Below are 13830 nucleotides of genomic sequence, written 5' to 3' on the forward strand. Positions count from 1 at the left end.
TTAAGTTATGTTTTTAAATTTGTGCAATACATGCATTTTTTACACAAGTTGTTTCCTTAATTCCAATGTTTTGCTGTTGTGTTCTTGTTTGTGTATCAGTCAATATTTTTTTGAATAAAAAATACAATCAACTCAAGTTTCATTTGTGTGTGTGTTGACGGTGCAATACTAAAACTGTATTAAAAAACGGTTGCAAAGTTTTTACACATTTGTACATTTTTAGAAAATGTTCTTAAACCAGAGACACAAATATCCCTTTTTTAGATGCCGTTTTTGCAATGAATCTGAAACTGCCGTTAATTTTTTTTTTTTTTTTTACAAATAAATAACAAAACCGTCTCAAAAACCTGACGTGCTAGAATAAAAAGGAAATCAATTTAGAAATCAGCGTCGAATATGCGTAGACATTGAAGAAAATTGAGAAAACAAGAAAAAAACAACAACAAAGAAGTGGATGTGACATCACATCCGGTTTGAGAGCTCACGCGCGAGACATGAAAGGCTACTCTTAACAATTTATGCGATGGCAAAGGAATAAAAATGTATTTGTCGATTTGAGTTGAAACAAATTCAACTGCAATAGTGAAGTGACCCATGAAGAAGACGACAGAAGTTCGCCATTAAGTCTGTAAGTACGAGAACAATGCTATGCTAAGGTGCTACATGAAACGCTCAAATGAGCTTAGCCACGTAATTGCCCACAGAGTGAACGAAAATACACTTGTTATTTGGGCGAACTTTACAAGTTGACTCACTTTTTAAGTGACTCACTTGTTGTTATTGACCCCTTTGTATCGTTCGGACATCGTGTCCGATCTCCTCTGGTAGACTGGTGACATCATGTCCCAGACCAACACTTCACTCCTGGACGAGGTGGCGCAATGGAGCCAGGAAACCTGCCGCCAGGAGCTCAAGGCTGTCTTGCCCAAACTTACCATATCCTTCTCGGTACTTTCTTGTCATGTAACTGTCCATAAAATTGACATTAATTAATATACAGCCAGCCAGGTTGCTCTTTACTTCTACTTGCTGATGACGTCAGTATTTTTCACTCCAATGCTGTAATTAAAATCAACATTTGTAATGTGAATTAAAAATTGCTAATATTCATTCACTGTTGACGTCATGGTCTTTCTTTGCTGTGATTTTCTTTAACTGCGTACACGCTTTACAACACAAGTCTGAGGGCTGGGATGATCATATACGTAAGTTATGTTTACTTTTTGCAATAGTTCAGTTTGACCAATTTTAATCCTTGGATTCCCCTCCAACTTCCCTTCAGGTGTACTGAAGATAATAACAGACATGTTCCTTCCTCACATTGCTTTGTCAGACCTAGAAAATGAATGCTTCTCCAAAATTTTACCAAAGGTAAATGGCATACACTTGCACTGCATAATTCTGGTTAGTTATTTTTGACTATATCTGCAGGCGGTTACCACGTTTGAAAGTATGATGAAAGAACTTTCAATCCAAGTTGGAGGCTTGTCCAGTCAAAACCCAGAACTGTGTTCATTACTGAGGAACATTCTGAAGGTAGATAACCTCACCTTTATTTTTCAGTCAGTGGTTACATTTTTGTGCTTTCAAATATCTGCTTTGGCACTCAATATTGATTAGATTTTATTTTCAGTCTCTGATGCAGATCATCGATGCAATGTCGGCATGTGTGCGTCACGTCGGCACATATGATGACGTCCTGGACCTTATGTCTATCCGCACCTTACCGTCATGCGTCCTAAAAGTTCTGCGAGACACTTTTCAGCACTGTAAGGTGAGTCTCGTAGAGCTGAACAATTTTGAAAATCGGAGTAAATCTTGTGATGTGTTATTGTGTTAGCAACTGCAAAGACATTTGCATATTGTCGACAGGAGAGCGAGGTGGTCTACTGTGGCCGTTTCTCCCTGGTGGCTGACCTTCTGCAAAGCCTCTTCAAGGAGGCCTACGCCCTCCACAAGGCCCTGTTGGAGCTCCTGGACCGGTTATCCCTTGATAACAATGCCTCTGAAGAGGAAGTGTCTGACGTCGTCATCGGTTGTACCAGTTGAGGAGATGCCCCCCTCACGTTTCTTTTGCGGTCTTTCCATGATGAAGCTCATTTGCCTTGTCAATTAATGTAACCTTTTGTTCTCATCATGTTCCTCAGTACTACACAGCCTCCTGGACATCTGCTCAGTCATCTCCAACCTGGACATGGCGCTGCATGCAAACACGTGGAAGTTCCTCATCAAGTCAGTGCCGGAACTATATATATCGAAAAATATCGTTTTTAGAACTTCAAATAACTATAAATTACTGTACACTTGCTTTATCAATTAAAAAGGACCTTAAAAAGTGCATATGAAATCACAATTGCAATATTGACCAAATCATCCAGCTCCTCATTTGAAACTGTCCTTCCCCTGCTCAGACAGAGCGTGAAGTACCATTCGCTGGTGGAGGAGCATCTGCACCACGGCGACATCAGCTCCAGCCTGTGCGACAACCTGCTGGCCTCCTTCCACAACTCCGTCGATCTGGCCGAGCAGATAACGCTTGCCCGTCTGCAGGTATGCAACTGTGTGCTTGGCAATCAGCACAACTGTATCCCATTTATAGAAGAATGACTTGCCACTTCCTGTGGTAACCCCCCTCGCTTAATGTAATTTCAATCACAGAAGGTATTTTCAAGTCAAAGGTCAAAGATGTTTTGCTTTTGTGCACTTTTGTGCACTTTTGTGCGTTTTGCTAGGAGGCAACGCAAAGCGCAGAATACAAACTGTTCCAGAGAACTGCAAAGATGTGCAGATTATTTGCCAACACTTTGGTTCTTTACGCAAAGGTCAGGAAAAAAAACATCTTGTTGCGTAATCATCTCGAGCTTAGTTTGAAAGACAAATTCTTTGCTCTTTTCACAGGAATTCAAATCTTTCTTAACAAGGTCTTGTGGAAACTTTCATAAACTTTACCTCCAGATTATCAGGTACATGCGATCTGATTCACAGTCACCGATTGGAATATTTGTCTTGGAACCTTAGAGCAATGTGGAAATGTGTCACTATCTTTCAGTAAATTCCCCCCGAGCTTGTGTGCTCCTGCGTTGCCTCCGCCTCTTTCTGAGGAGCTGAACGCGGCGGCCCTCGTTCCCATGGAGGCTCTTCTTTCTCAACTCTTACCTCTCAGGCCTTTTGCCGACGTTGTCTTGCAAGAAGACCTGCGTGAGTTTGTCCAAATTCACCAATTCAAGCTGTGCGTTATTAATATTTTTCTTAAATATATTACATATCCAAAGAAAATAGATATGTAAGTATAATTATAAATTCAAATGTAGAATGCAAAATGATGTTTTCTAATACAAAATTAAATATATATATATATATATTCAAATATAACTTACAATTTAAATAATGGGCATTTTAAAAGTAAAAAATATTAAATAAAAAAAATATGATTATACAACCACTTTTTTTTACGCAGGGTTGAATCAGCAACATGAGCTTCCTCAGTGTCTTTTGCTGGCTAACGTCTTGGATCAGTTGGCCTCCCAGCCTGAGGAGGTGCTGGAGCTTTGGCACTCCGGCAGTCAGCATTCCGAGGAAACGCCACGGTAACCTTGCAATCACGCCGCATTTGTCCATATTGGTTAGATTCAATATGACCTTTGTAGATTGATGTTGAGTATGTGTTTCCAGACTTCCTCTCTACCGGGCGGTCTTCCGTAGTTTCCGATGTTGCTACGCCGAGCGGAAGCTGCCGGCGCTGTTACCGGGGGTGATGACGAAAGGGCAGGCCCAAGTTTGGGTGTCTCTGCACAGTCACCTGTGCGTGCACCTTTGCGCCAGCGTGGCTGTTCTTTCGCCATTACACTTCTCCGTTCTGGTGAGTTCTACGAAGCTTGTATTGTAAACTGCATCAGGACTCATAAAAAAAAAATAATGAAATGACACATTTCAAATGAATAAGCCCTCAGTTTCACTTTCAGTTTGCTGTGAAATCTGCTGTTTATTTATTTTTCCTGACTCTAATCTGCTTTTGGCTCCTGCTGGAGGGATTTCCTCTCATTCAATGTGAACGTTGTTTTTTTTTCTGGTTTAAATTTGAGATAGCATTTTATCCCTCTGTTTTCAATACACCCACTTTTATATATATTTTTTCTCCATTTTAGGAGCGTTGCTTGTTGGAGGCCACGCTGCAGGCTGACACTCAGACTGCTCTGTTGGCCACGGATGTGTGGTGCTTCACTGCGCGGTGAGGATGACTTTGTGGCGTTAATCTTTTTCTTTTAGATCTATATTACTTACCCTCAAAATGCCAATGTGCTCGCTAACAGTGATTTTTTTTTTCGGAAAAACATGCTGTCGATCATGTGACCTTATAAAAATCATCAAATATTCATTTGTATTTATCATTTGTACTTTAATGTGGATTTGTCTGTTTTGTTGTAGGTACGGAACAGCTGAACTATGTCTCCATCATGTCGTCCTCGTTGCTCATCTGGTGGGTATTCTTCAAGACCACCCCTGCCCCAATCTCTGCAATTTGTGGGCCACTCAATGAAGCAAAATGTAGCATCACACTGTTGACTAAAAGTTTGACATCTGATCCGAGAGAAGAAGGTTTTAAAAGTTCACTTCCGAGTGTGGTGCAGTGCTGTTTGGATGCTAAAATAAGTGAAAATCCCATAATCTCTCCGCGGGGTCCCCAGCGGCACCCCGACTGAGGTGACGATTGATGTCGCCGGAACACCTTTGCCATAATCCCTCAAATTCAAGCTCATCTCACACATTTGCAGCCGATCTCAGAACCCCCTTTGATTTTCACACTACCAACGAGCACCCCTTCTCTTTGCTTCGACCTCCTCAGGTCAAAACTAGCATGGCTGAGTGCTACCAGAAGTCTCACCTGGGCTTGCTGCTCAGACGCATGATTTTCCTCATGACGCCCAGCCATCAGGTTAGCAGGATCCGCATACAGTAGTCCCACTTTTTAGGGGTGAGGAGCATATCTGTATATTTGATATCTATTTCTTTTAACATAGATGGAATTCTTGACACATTTCCCTCCATCCGAGGCTGAAAATCTCCCAGTGTGGCGTCATGTCCTCCTCAGAGCTCTTTCAAATGATGCCCGTCAACGCGTGGAGGCAGACATCATGGCTTTAGCACAAAAAGCTTTGAGCGACTGGCAAAATGGAGGCCACAAACTGGGCCAAGTGGAGAAACTGGTGAGGGGAATATTATGAGTAACATTCACCTACCTCAGGCAGTGTGTGACAGTGTTGTTGTTGTTTCCAGAATGCGGTGCTACAATGCCTCCTAGTGGTGGTTCAAGGAAAGTCACCTCTTGAGGAACGGTGCTCGACATCAGCTTTGAGGATCGTCACACAACTGTGGCAGCGATTGACACCACATCAGGTGAAACACGCAAGCTACTAACAAATAGTTTGTATCACTTTTAGGTTCATCCTGAAATGTAACCTGCAAGCTCTAAGTTGTGTTTGTATCTCTCTAATGTACAGGTGCAGAGCCATCCCGTGTTGCACGTCACTCTACGCCTCCTTTTGTCAATTACGGCACCTTTAGTCACAAACATAGACCCGCCTGTGATCATTCAGGTGTGTAGATTCTGAATTGACTTTGAGCACATAGTGGAGACTGTTCTGTAGTTTGTGTGTTTGTGTTTTAGGCCCTGTCGTGTGTAGATGCTGTAGTATCTCAAAAGTGTGCAGATGAGTTGCTCCTGGCCGCTCTCGAGTTCCTTTCATCACTGGGGAATATCTTTATTCCTCCTGACAACCAGGTACAGACTCCAACCAATCAGAATAGGGGATTAAATTGATACTGCAATTGACTTGTACTTTTCCATTCCGTCTCCAGAGTAAAATTGTTCCCAAGTTGAGCAGCTTGTTTGGAGTGCTGTTAGCACAAAGTTCCCCCTGGTTGCTGCATCAGCACGCTTTGGAGGCTTTTGCTCATTTTGCGGAGGTAAAGCAACAGCACCGATAATACCACAAAATTCAAGTTACCAACCATCATACCTGCTTTTGAAGGTCACAAACCACGAAGAGATCATTTCCTGGAGTTTAGGTGTGGAAGAAACCAAAAGCAAGGTGGTGGATTTTCTTCGCAAGGTAAGAAAAGTATGTTTGTCATCCATTGCCTGCAAAAAGGCTGGATTTGAATGTGGGTGTGTTCTGTTGTAGAGCGTTAACACAGCGGAAGAAGCAAAGGAAGCACGGCTAGGAAGAATCGAAGCAGAGAGAACTATTTTAGAGCAACACAACCAGACGCTGGACACCCCAAAACAGGTTTCCACCGAGCTTTCTGCTCCATCTGCGACTCATTTGGAGGTTAGTAATGTAACTTGCTGTTATTAGATCAGTTTTACTTGGTTTTATTTTAGAATCTTATTTTAGAATGTCAACGACAATTTTCTTTAGTTTTCTTTTTTTTTTTTTGCCAAACTTTAGCGTTAAAATGTTATTCCCATTTACTGCGCAGCCGCAAGCCAAACGGGCTCGGCAGGAGAACGTTGGGGATGAGGAGTTCTGCCGCAACATGCAGACAGCTGAAACTGCACTGAGAGCCCTGCATGCGCTTGCTACAGGTGAAACAGGCACAAAGGAGTCTCCTCCTCCTCCTCCTTCGTGGCTGGCATCCAGACTTCAAGAGTTGCAGGTGCTTCTAAATGACATTAGCTCAGTCACATCTGCAAAGCAGCCCTCATGACCTGTTATTTGTATATAGAAAAAGTCATTTCATCTGTATTAAGGCTGCTTATCTGTTTTTTATGGATCAAATTATTAAATTTTTGAGTAGAATTTTTTTTTTGAAGTTTAAATGTGAGGTAATACTTGGGATATGGTACTGTTTTATACATCTCCATAGATTTATAATATTAGGAACTCCTACTTTAGTAGGTCAACTGAAAAACTGAAACTATTATAGTTTTACAACACGGTAAACATTTTAATAGGCCCAAAAAGACAAAATCAGGCTTCTGTACAGTAAACGCTTTGATTTCACCAGCAACTTCCCCAAAAAGCCACTCATAAATTAATCTGATCCATACTCCACATTCAAAGTGTAACAAGTCTTCTGGGCATCAAACCTGACTCGGGTTGGAGAAATCCAGATCTTCACGTGCCCTTAGCAAAGTTGGCACTTTTCCCCTCACCATGTCCTGTCAGCATTATCCATGTCAGTTGGCAAGCAATTAAAAATGGCTTCATTTATATCCCCCACCCATCTGATCAGCATTGATTCCTTCCAGTTGAATTAACAAAGGCAGCTCATTCTTCTTGCGTCAAAAAATCAGAATTGGTATATTTTAAGGGTTTACTACTTTTGGGGGGGGGAGTGTTCTAGAGTGGGTTCCTGGTTAATGTCATCCCCAACCATTTTCATCCTCCCAGTTGAGGTCGTCCCCATCACCCCAACCTTCTGCTTCAGCCTGAAACACAGAAAAACACATTTTCATTGGCCACTGTTTTTCATTTTGAATCTTCAGAGAGCCTAAAATGCAAGTTTTTGACCACTCACCTCAGTCTCACTTGTAGCAGCAAACTTGGCAGACAGCGTTGTTGTCGATGTGTCGATAGCAGCATTGCGCAACGTCGACGTGGCGTCGCCGCTCCCGCTCAGTATGAGCAGAGCCGAAGAGGATAGCTTAATGTCCGGCACCATGTCCGCAAACAAATCCAGCTCTGGGTCTGCTTCTTGCTGCTTCTTCTTCACCTTGATGGTGAACTCCTCGCCGAGACCTCCCGAGGGCCTGAGGTTCTGCGGCACCGCAGTCTTGGGGTCCACTGAGGCTTGATTAGCAGGTTGTGCCGCTGTGCCCAGTTTGAGGGGTTTGGAAGCTCCCAGTTTTAGTGGCTCAGTGGTTTGTTTTTCAGGGGATGAAGTAAATACAACCGGTGTTGCGGGAGAAGCCTCGGAGGTGGCGTCATTGTCCTCAAAATCATCCCAAGGCTCTTCAGCTTCTACCGTCTGGTGCAGTCTAGCCGCATCTGAGGACTCGATGAGGATCTGGACCGGCTGGCTTTTTCCATCCTCACCCTCATCCGGATCGCTCCAGTCAGGCCAGTCCTCCCTGCGGCCTTTCGGTGAGTGCGCCGCCTCCTCTGGGCTGGAGGAGTTGGCGTCAACGTGCTGGCGGAAGCCATTTAAGGAGAGAAACATAGGTTTGCTGACGCCTGTAAAACAAAGACACCAGCTTGTTATACTTTATAAAACCAGTTTAATTCTTGATAAGTGCACCGACAGCTTAGTTATCATACCTGTTGTTGCTTCCAGCGTGTTTCTTGAAATCTCTGTTCTCCCCATTAATTGCTCTGTGTTGCCCTGAAGGTCTTCAGGCGGTCTGGGGAACAAATTTAAAACCTTGGAAGGCTGCTCCATCTGAGGGAAGGAGCCTCCGATGATGTGGACGGGCGATGCTACAAAATCGAAAGAAACTTTCAGCTTCCAAAGTGGCATCTTAAACTCTTTGCTCTTTGGTCGCGTTGACTTACTTTCCGGCGTGGCCTCTGCTGACCTGCTGAAATTGGGAGTGGAGCGTTTAAAGACCTTAGTTCTCTCTCCTCCCACCACCACCTGAGCACCAAGCAAAGGCACCAACACGGCCAGACTCTGCAGCGTCATGGCGACCAGAGCGTCATTGGTGTCTCTCATCCCGAGCAAAACCTACATGAAGAGGTAAGAAACATTTATCTGTTTGTGTGTGGTTGCAGTCACTGTGAAATTGTGTCCTCCCCTATCATACCTGAGGTAGGATCTGAACCTTCAGTTCCTCGTGGGAGAAGAACTGAGCGTAGATGTGGATGTGCACCAACAACACCATCCGCACGTGCTCCTCGTTGACTCTGAAGAGCTTGAGGAGCTGTGGGATGACGTGCTTGCGGTAAAGAGACACGGACAGCAGGCATTCTTCACCGCTACCGCAATCTGTCCCGGCACACGACAAGAGAAACTTTTAGTGACTGAATTCCTCAGAGTGTCACGCCCGCCTTTTCTTTTCTCCTACCCTTCTTTGGCTTTAGGAGGTGCGGCAGAAAGCTTTTGACCGCCATCGGCTCGGCAAACACCAGGGAGTTGAGGAGTTTGGGGACCAGACGTACGGCCGTCAGCTCTTCAGGGAGGCCCTGGACTCTGTCAAGAAGAAACCTGCGCAAACGTAATGCAAATGAATATTTAGTGCAGGACCCTTGATCATGTAAATGCTCAGTGGGTTCACTTAAAATATGGAGTGGGCTACACAGAAAGAGTGGAGCTGAGATTTAGATCCCGAACAAGCTAAGCACGAGGTTGAATTTAATCTTTCAAATTGTGCGCCTTACTTGAAGAACTCATTCTTTTCTTCCTCCGTCTTCAGTGTGAGGCTGGTCAGAAAGTTCATCACCTCCAGAAAGTCGTTCCTACGCAAGCGTGAGGGAGTTTGAGCAAATAAGCCCCGGGCAGGCGACGGCAGCGCAACCAACCGCGAGCACACCTGAAAAAATCGTGAGTCAGCAGGGAACTGAGGGCGGGCCGATATGAGGGGTCAGAGTTCAGCGGGCCCGCCTGCAGGGTCTTTTTCAGGCTATCGGAAAGCTCCTGTGACACTGAATGAAAAAAGAGACATAAGTTACGCTTATGAAAAACATCTGAGGTCAATTTACTCACCGTAATCGTTCAAGAGAGGCAGGAGGGCTTCGAGCATGGAGCCAAACGAGTAACAGTCCCGAGCGTGAGCGTTTTTATCTGGAAGCATTTTAAAGCCCTCCACCTAAAAACAACACCTATCTTTAGGGACACTACAAAAAAAGTCACTGTGATGGAGGGGTGGGTATGTTTGATATGCTGACCTGCTCCTCTGGTGGAACACAGCTGGCGTCTCTCACGCTCTGAATACTAACAAGAAACTGAGGAAGAGAACATCATGTGTCAATTTTTACATTTTAGGCCAACGTGTTGTTTCCACAAAAATGTTACAAGCCACCCTTTCAGGTGCGTCATCGTACCTCTGGAGTTGCTTCCGAGAACTTGCAGACTGTCTCCATCCCTCCAAGTTTCCAATGTCCATCTTCACTGACAAACACAGACGAGATGCACACGTTGTTGTGGCTTGACTTCCCCTGGCGGTTCAGGACGGCAGGTAAGCAAACATTCCATTTTTTTGGAAAAAGGCTCCTTCATTTGCAGCTGGCTCACCCTCTCGTGCAGAAAGACAATTGCCTGCAGGAGGTCGTAGATTCCGGCGCAGATCTCTTCTGGCGAGAGGCCGTCCAGCAGCAGCTCCAGAGGCTTGACCCGCTCCGTCACCAGGTGGATGCTGCCGTCCTGCACCGAGCAGGACAGGAAGCGCAGCAGGCAAGGGTGCCTCAGGGTCTTCAGGTGCTGTGGCGGCGGATTCATTTCACAGCATTAGAAACAGGCAACTAACAGCTTTCATTTTTTCTTTTCTAAGCCAACATACCTTAGCTGCTTTATTGACCTTATCTTCATTGCCGCGCTTGTGAACAAACACTGAAGCGGCCCTTCCGTCCTGGAGCACTGCAGCGAACATGGTGAGACCAAAGGGCAGGCTCAGGAGCGGCTCCTCCGGTGTGCAACTCCGCACGGCGCTGCTCTCGGCGCCCATTGCTGCTCACCATCCACCGCACTGCACCTGAGAGGGGGAGAGTGCAAAGTTCCTCACCGGTGGGCGAAATGGCGCTTTACAATTAGCGTCATGACGTCATGTCCGTAGCGAATCATACACAGTAGTTTACTATCTTAATGACAAATAGTTACATCAAACACAATATTAGAAGTTCTGGACAATATTAGAAATTCTGGTTTACGTGCGTATTGTACCGCGATTGATTAGAATATTAATAACCTATGCGGTCAGATGAATACTGACTTCATGCATGTTGGGTTAGTATTTGCAAGTCTTGTAAACACGGCGTGCAAAACAAGTTCATTTCAAACGAGGAAAAAAACGATCAGAATAACGACATCGCGGGAGATTAGGCGCAAAGAACCTATCGATCTACCATTACAGTTGTCACTAATGTCAGAATGAAATGTTTTCAATACCGCGTCATTTACCTGTTTGACTCCACTGGCGGCGAGGAAGATGTTAGCCAGCCTCGCTAGTTGCCGAGTCAGCTGGCCATTGCTACAACTCGCCGTAGCCCGGACGGCTTCCAAACCACCATACGGGGCCTTATGAAACTTAATAATTCACGCGAGTAATTTAAATGGTCAGGTTGTTGTTTACAAAAACGAAAGGACTCCGAATGGCTTCTGACTATGCTAACGCGCTGTAAACACAGACATTTCCGGTATCGGTAAACCCACGACACACGAGGGGGAGACATTCACAGCATTGGGATTTTTCTTCTTCTTTTTAGTTCAATTTATATTTAACTTATTCATTTTAAAAATGAATTAATTGTATTGCACTGCACATTGCTCGTTTTTTTTTTTTGTGCTTCAAGAAGTTTAAAACGGAAGTTAGTGTCAGCTCTAGTGTTGGCTCGTGAGTGAACGATTCGTTCAAAAAAAAAGAGTGAATTTTATAAGTTAAAGATGGTGAGCGGTAGCGGAGCCCCATTTCAACCCCTTACACTGAGTGCCAAGCAGGGAAGAAATGGGTATCAGTTTTATAGTCTCCGGTATGACCCGGCCGGGGTTTGAACCCACGACCTCCCAACCTAACACCAAACCCTAGCTTTAAACCATACTTTGAAAGCCTTACTCTGTTCGCCCCGCCCCCTAGGTAGTGGGCGTGTTCCATTGGTTTGCTCCGCAAACTTGGGGTAGGGCCACTTTATGTATTTACACATTAATACTTGCATTTGTTTGCATATGCGTACGCATACAAAGTGACGTTCCAACTCTAAAAGCAAATTTAAGTACACGCTGCCACCTGGGATCGAACTAGGAGCTTATCGAACAAGAGGCCAAGTCACTAACCAGTCGGCTATTTCGACTTGGCAGCCCTCAATCTTTTGATGAACTGATTCTAAAGATTCAGTTCACTTAAAACCTGGAATGCACATCACTAGTCGGCTTCATTGACTTCATTGAGAGGTAGAAAGCAGAGGGAAGAATCCCTTGTCAGCTCCTTCACTTCCCGGACGTTGAAGGGATGCTACCAAGCATCACCTTTCAGACTTTAAACACTGCGTCAATACTTCTCTTGAAACTTTCCTCTGACTGGGCTGTGATACATGATTCGGGTAGGCGGTTCCAGCTATTAACTACACGGGTAGAGAGAGTGGCGTCACCATGGATGCGTAACCTCCTCGGTTTGTATAGCTTCAAACTGTGACCACGTGTCGATGTATCATTATTTAAGATGAAATACTCCCTCAGGTCTTCACCAAGTTCGCCTCGGAGAATGCGCCGGGTATATATCAGATCTCCTCGGTGACGACGGTAGGCCAGAGAGAAGAGATTCAGCTGTTCCAGTCGATCTTCGTAGGAAAGCTGGTGAAGTTTTGCAACTGTTTTCGTACCGCGACGTTGAACTCGCTCCAGCATATCGGATTCGTACTTGGTCAATGGGAATACTGCAGGCAGTCCGTACTCAAGAATGGGACGCACGTGAGAGATAAACAGGGGTCTGAAAATCGCAGGAGTCATACGGGCAAAAGACCGTCTGATGGATCCAAACATCCTGGTGGCAGCGGTGACCTTCTTCGTGGTGTCAAGACTAGTCTTTAGGTCTGACGACACTATGACACCAAGGTCCTTCTCACTTGTGGTGTTTTTAAGGAGATATCCTCCAATATGGTACGCCCCGAGTGGATTCTGAGTTCCCATGGAGAGCACTGAACATTTGGCATGGTTTATTGGAAGCAGCCATTTTTCCGTCCAACTTTGGAGCCTATCTAACACGTCTTGGAAACTGTCAGCATCCTCGACGCTAGTAACTTCAGCCCAAAGTTTTAAATCATCCGCGTACAGTAAACACTCAATGTTCAGTTCTTGCGGGAGATCGTTGACATAGAGCTTGAAGAGTTCGGGTCCAAGGACCGATCCTTGTGGCACTCCACTAGACATAAGCACAGGCGCTGAGTATGCGTCGTTGACTTTCACTCGCATATAACGTCCTTCCAGAAAGTCAGCAATCCAGGATAAGATCTTCCCAGTTACACCAACCCTTTGGAGTTTAAGCGTATGATGAGCTTGTGATGTGGTATACATAGTTATGTTTGTTTTGGATTTTCGGAATTTATCAACGGGAGAATTTCTCATACTTGCCAGCAGAGGGCGACACACGGTACACTTTCTCTATCTTATGGCCAAATTCCGGCAATCCAAAACACTTTTCACTTTCAGTTAAGCTTTGACCATGATTTTTCCCTAATGCAGTGGCCTGTTATTAGGTACACCTCATAGAAACTTCGATAGGTACACTACACGAGGTTAAAAAAAGAAAAAAGAAAGTGTAGTCAATTGCCATATGTGAATACGTCCCCGTGTCTCCTGAACTAAAGGCAAGACTATCTCTGAAGCTTACATGATACAGCAGTTATGTTTGTTTTGGATTTTCGGAATTTATCAACGGGAGAATTTCTCATACTTGCCAGCAGAGGGCGACACACGGTACACTTTCTCCATCTTGTGGCCAAATTCCGGCAATCCAAAACGCGTCGTTCGTTGTATTTTTGTTTCTCGCAATATATTCTTTTTTGTTTTAGATAAAAACAAAAAAAAATTAAACGGCACTTTTACTTTTTTTTTCTCAACTTCACCTTGCACACCTCGTTTGGGTCATAGGTGCCCATTCTTCCTTGTGGAGTTGCACAAGTTCAATCTAATTGTTGTCACTTTCTGTGAATAAAAATAAACTACAAAAATGAAGTTAAATAA

The 13830-nt window shown here is 44.5% G+C and overlaps 2 protein-coding genes across 5 annotated transcripts; one reads left to right on the forward strand and one right to left on the reverse strand.

Moving 5' to 3' along the window:
* Positions 1–437: 437 nt before the first annotated feature.
* firrm (fignl1 interacting regulator of recombination and mitosis) lies at positions 438–6804 on the forward strand. Of its 4 annotated transcripts, none has more exons than XM_061298251.1 (25): positions 442–628; positions 829–935; positions 1165–1205; positions 1283–1371; positions 1432–1536; positions 1634–1774; positions 1873–2044; positions 2148–2232; positions 2412–2550; positions 2733–2822; positions 2899–2963; positions 3050–3198; positions 3458–3587; positions 3673–3859; positions 4146–4228; positions 4426–4477; positions 4844–4933; positions 5019–5204; positions 5275–5394; positions 5499–5594; positions 5666–5779; positions 5857–5964; positions 6030–6110; positions 6183–6329; positions 6481–6804. In XM_061298251.1, the coding sequence occupies exons 2-25, from the start codon at positions 841–843 to the stop codon at positions 6706–6708; spliced, it is 2793 nt and encodes a 930-aa protein (XP_061154235.1). In that variant the 5' UTR covers positions 442–628; positions 829–840; the 3' UTR covers positions 6709–6804. The 4 variants fall into 4 exon arrangements, 3 of the variants coding, with proteins under 3 accessions (XP_061154237.1, XP_061154235.1, XP_061154236.1); XM_061298252.1 differs by having other exon boundaries at positions 1873–2035; XR_009717984.1 differs by lacking the exons at positions 4146–4228; positions 4426–4477; positions 4844–4933; ... (6 more) ...; positions 6183–6329; positions 6481–6804 and having other exon boundaries at positions 438–628; positions 3050–3229; positions 3673–3812.
* Positions 6805–6921: 117 nt separating this feature from the next.
* Positions 6922–11456, reverse strand: scyl3 (SCY1-like, kinase-like 3). Its single transcript, XM_061298256.1, has 14 exons — positions 11056–11456; positions 10439–10630; positions 10174–10359; positions 9984–10097; positions 9828–9884; positions 9646–9748; positions 9473–9584; positions 9321–9398; positions 9008–9147; positions 8747–8928; positions 8496–8667; positions 8262–8420; positions 7522–8177; positions 6922–7432 (listed from the first exon to the last, which is right to left on the reverse strand). Exons 2-14 carry the CDS (start codon positions 10601–10603, stop codon positions 7367–7369), a joined length of 2190 nt encoding a protein of 729 aa, XP_061154240.1. The 5' UTR covers positions 10604–10630; positions 11056–11456; the 3' UTR covers positions 6922–7366.
* Between the last annotated feature and the right edge of the window lie 2374 nt (positions 11457–13830).

This window comes from Syngnathus typhle, linkage group LG14 (genome assembly GCF_033458585.1).
Source record: "Syngnathus typhle isolate RoL2023-S1 ecotype Sweden linkage group LG14, RoL_Styp_1.0, whole genome shotgun sequence".
NCBI classification, from domain to species: Eukaryota; Metazoa; Chordata; class Actinopteri; order Syngnathiformes; family Syngnathidae; genus Syngnathus; species Syngnathus typhle.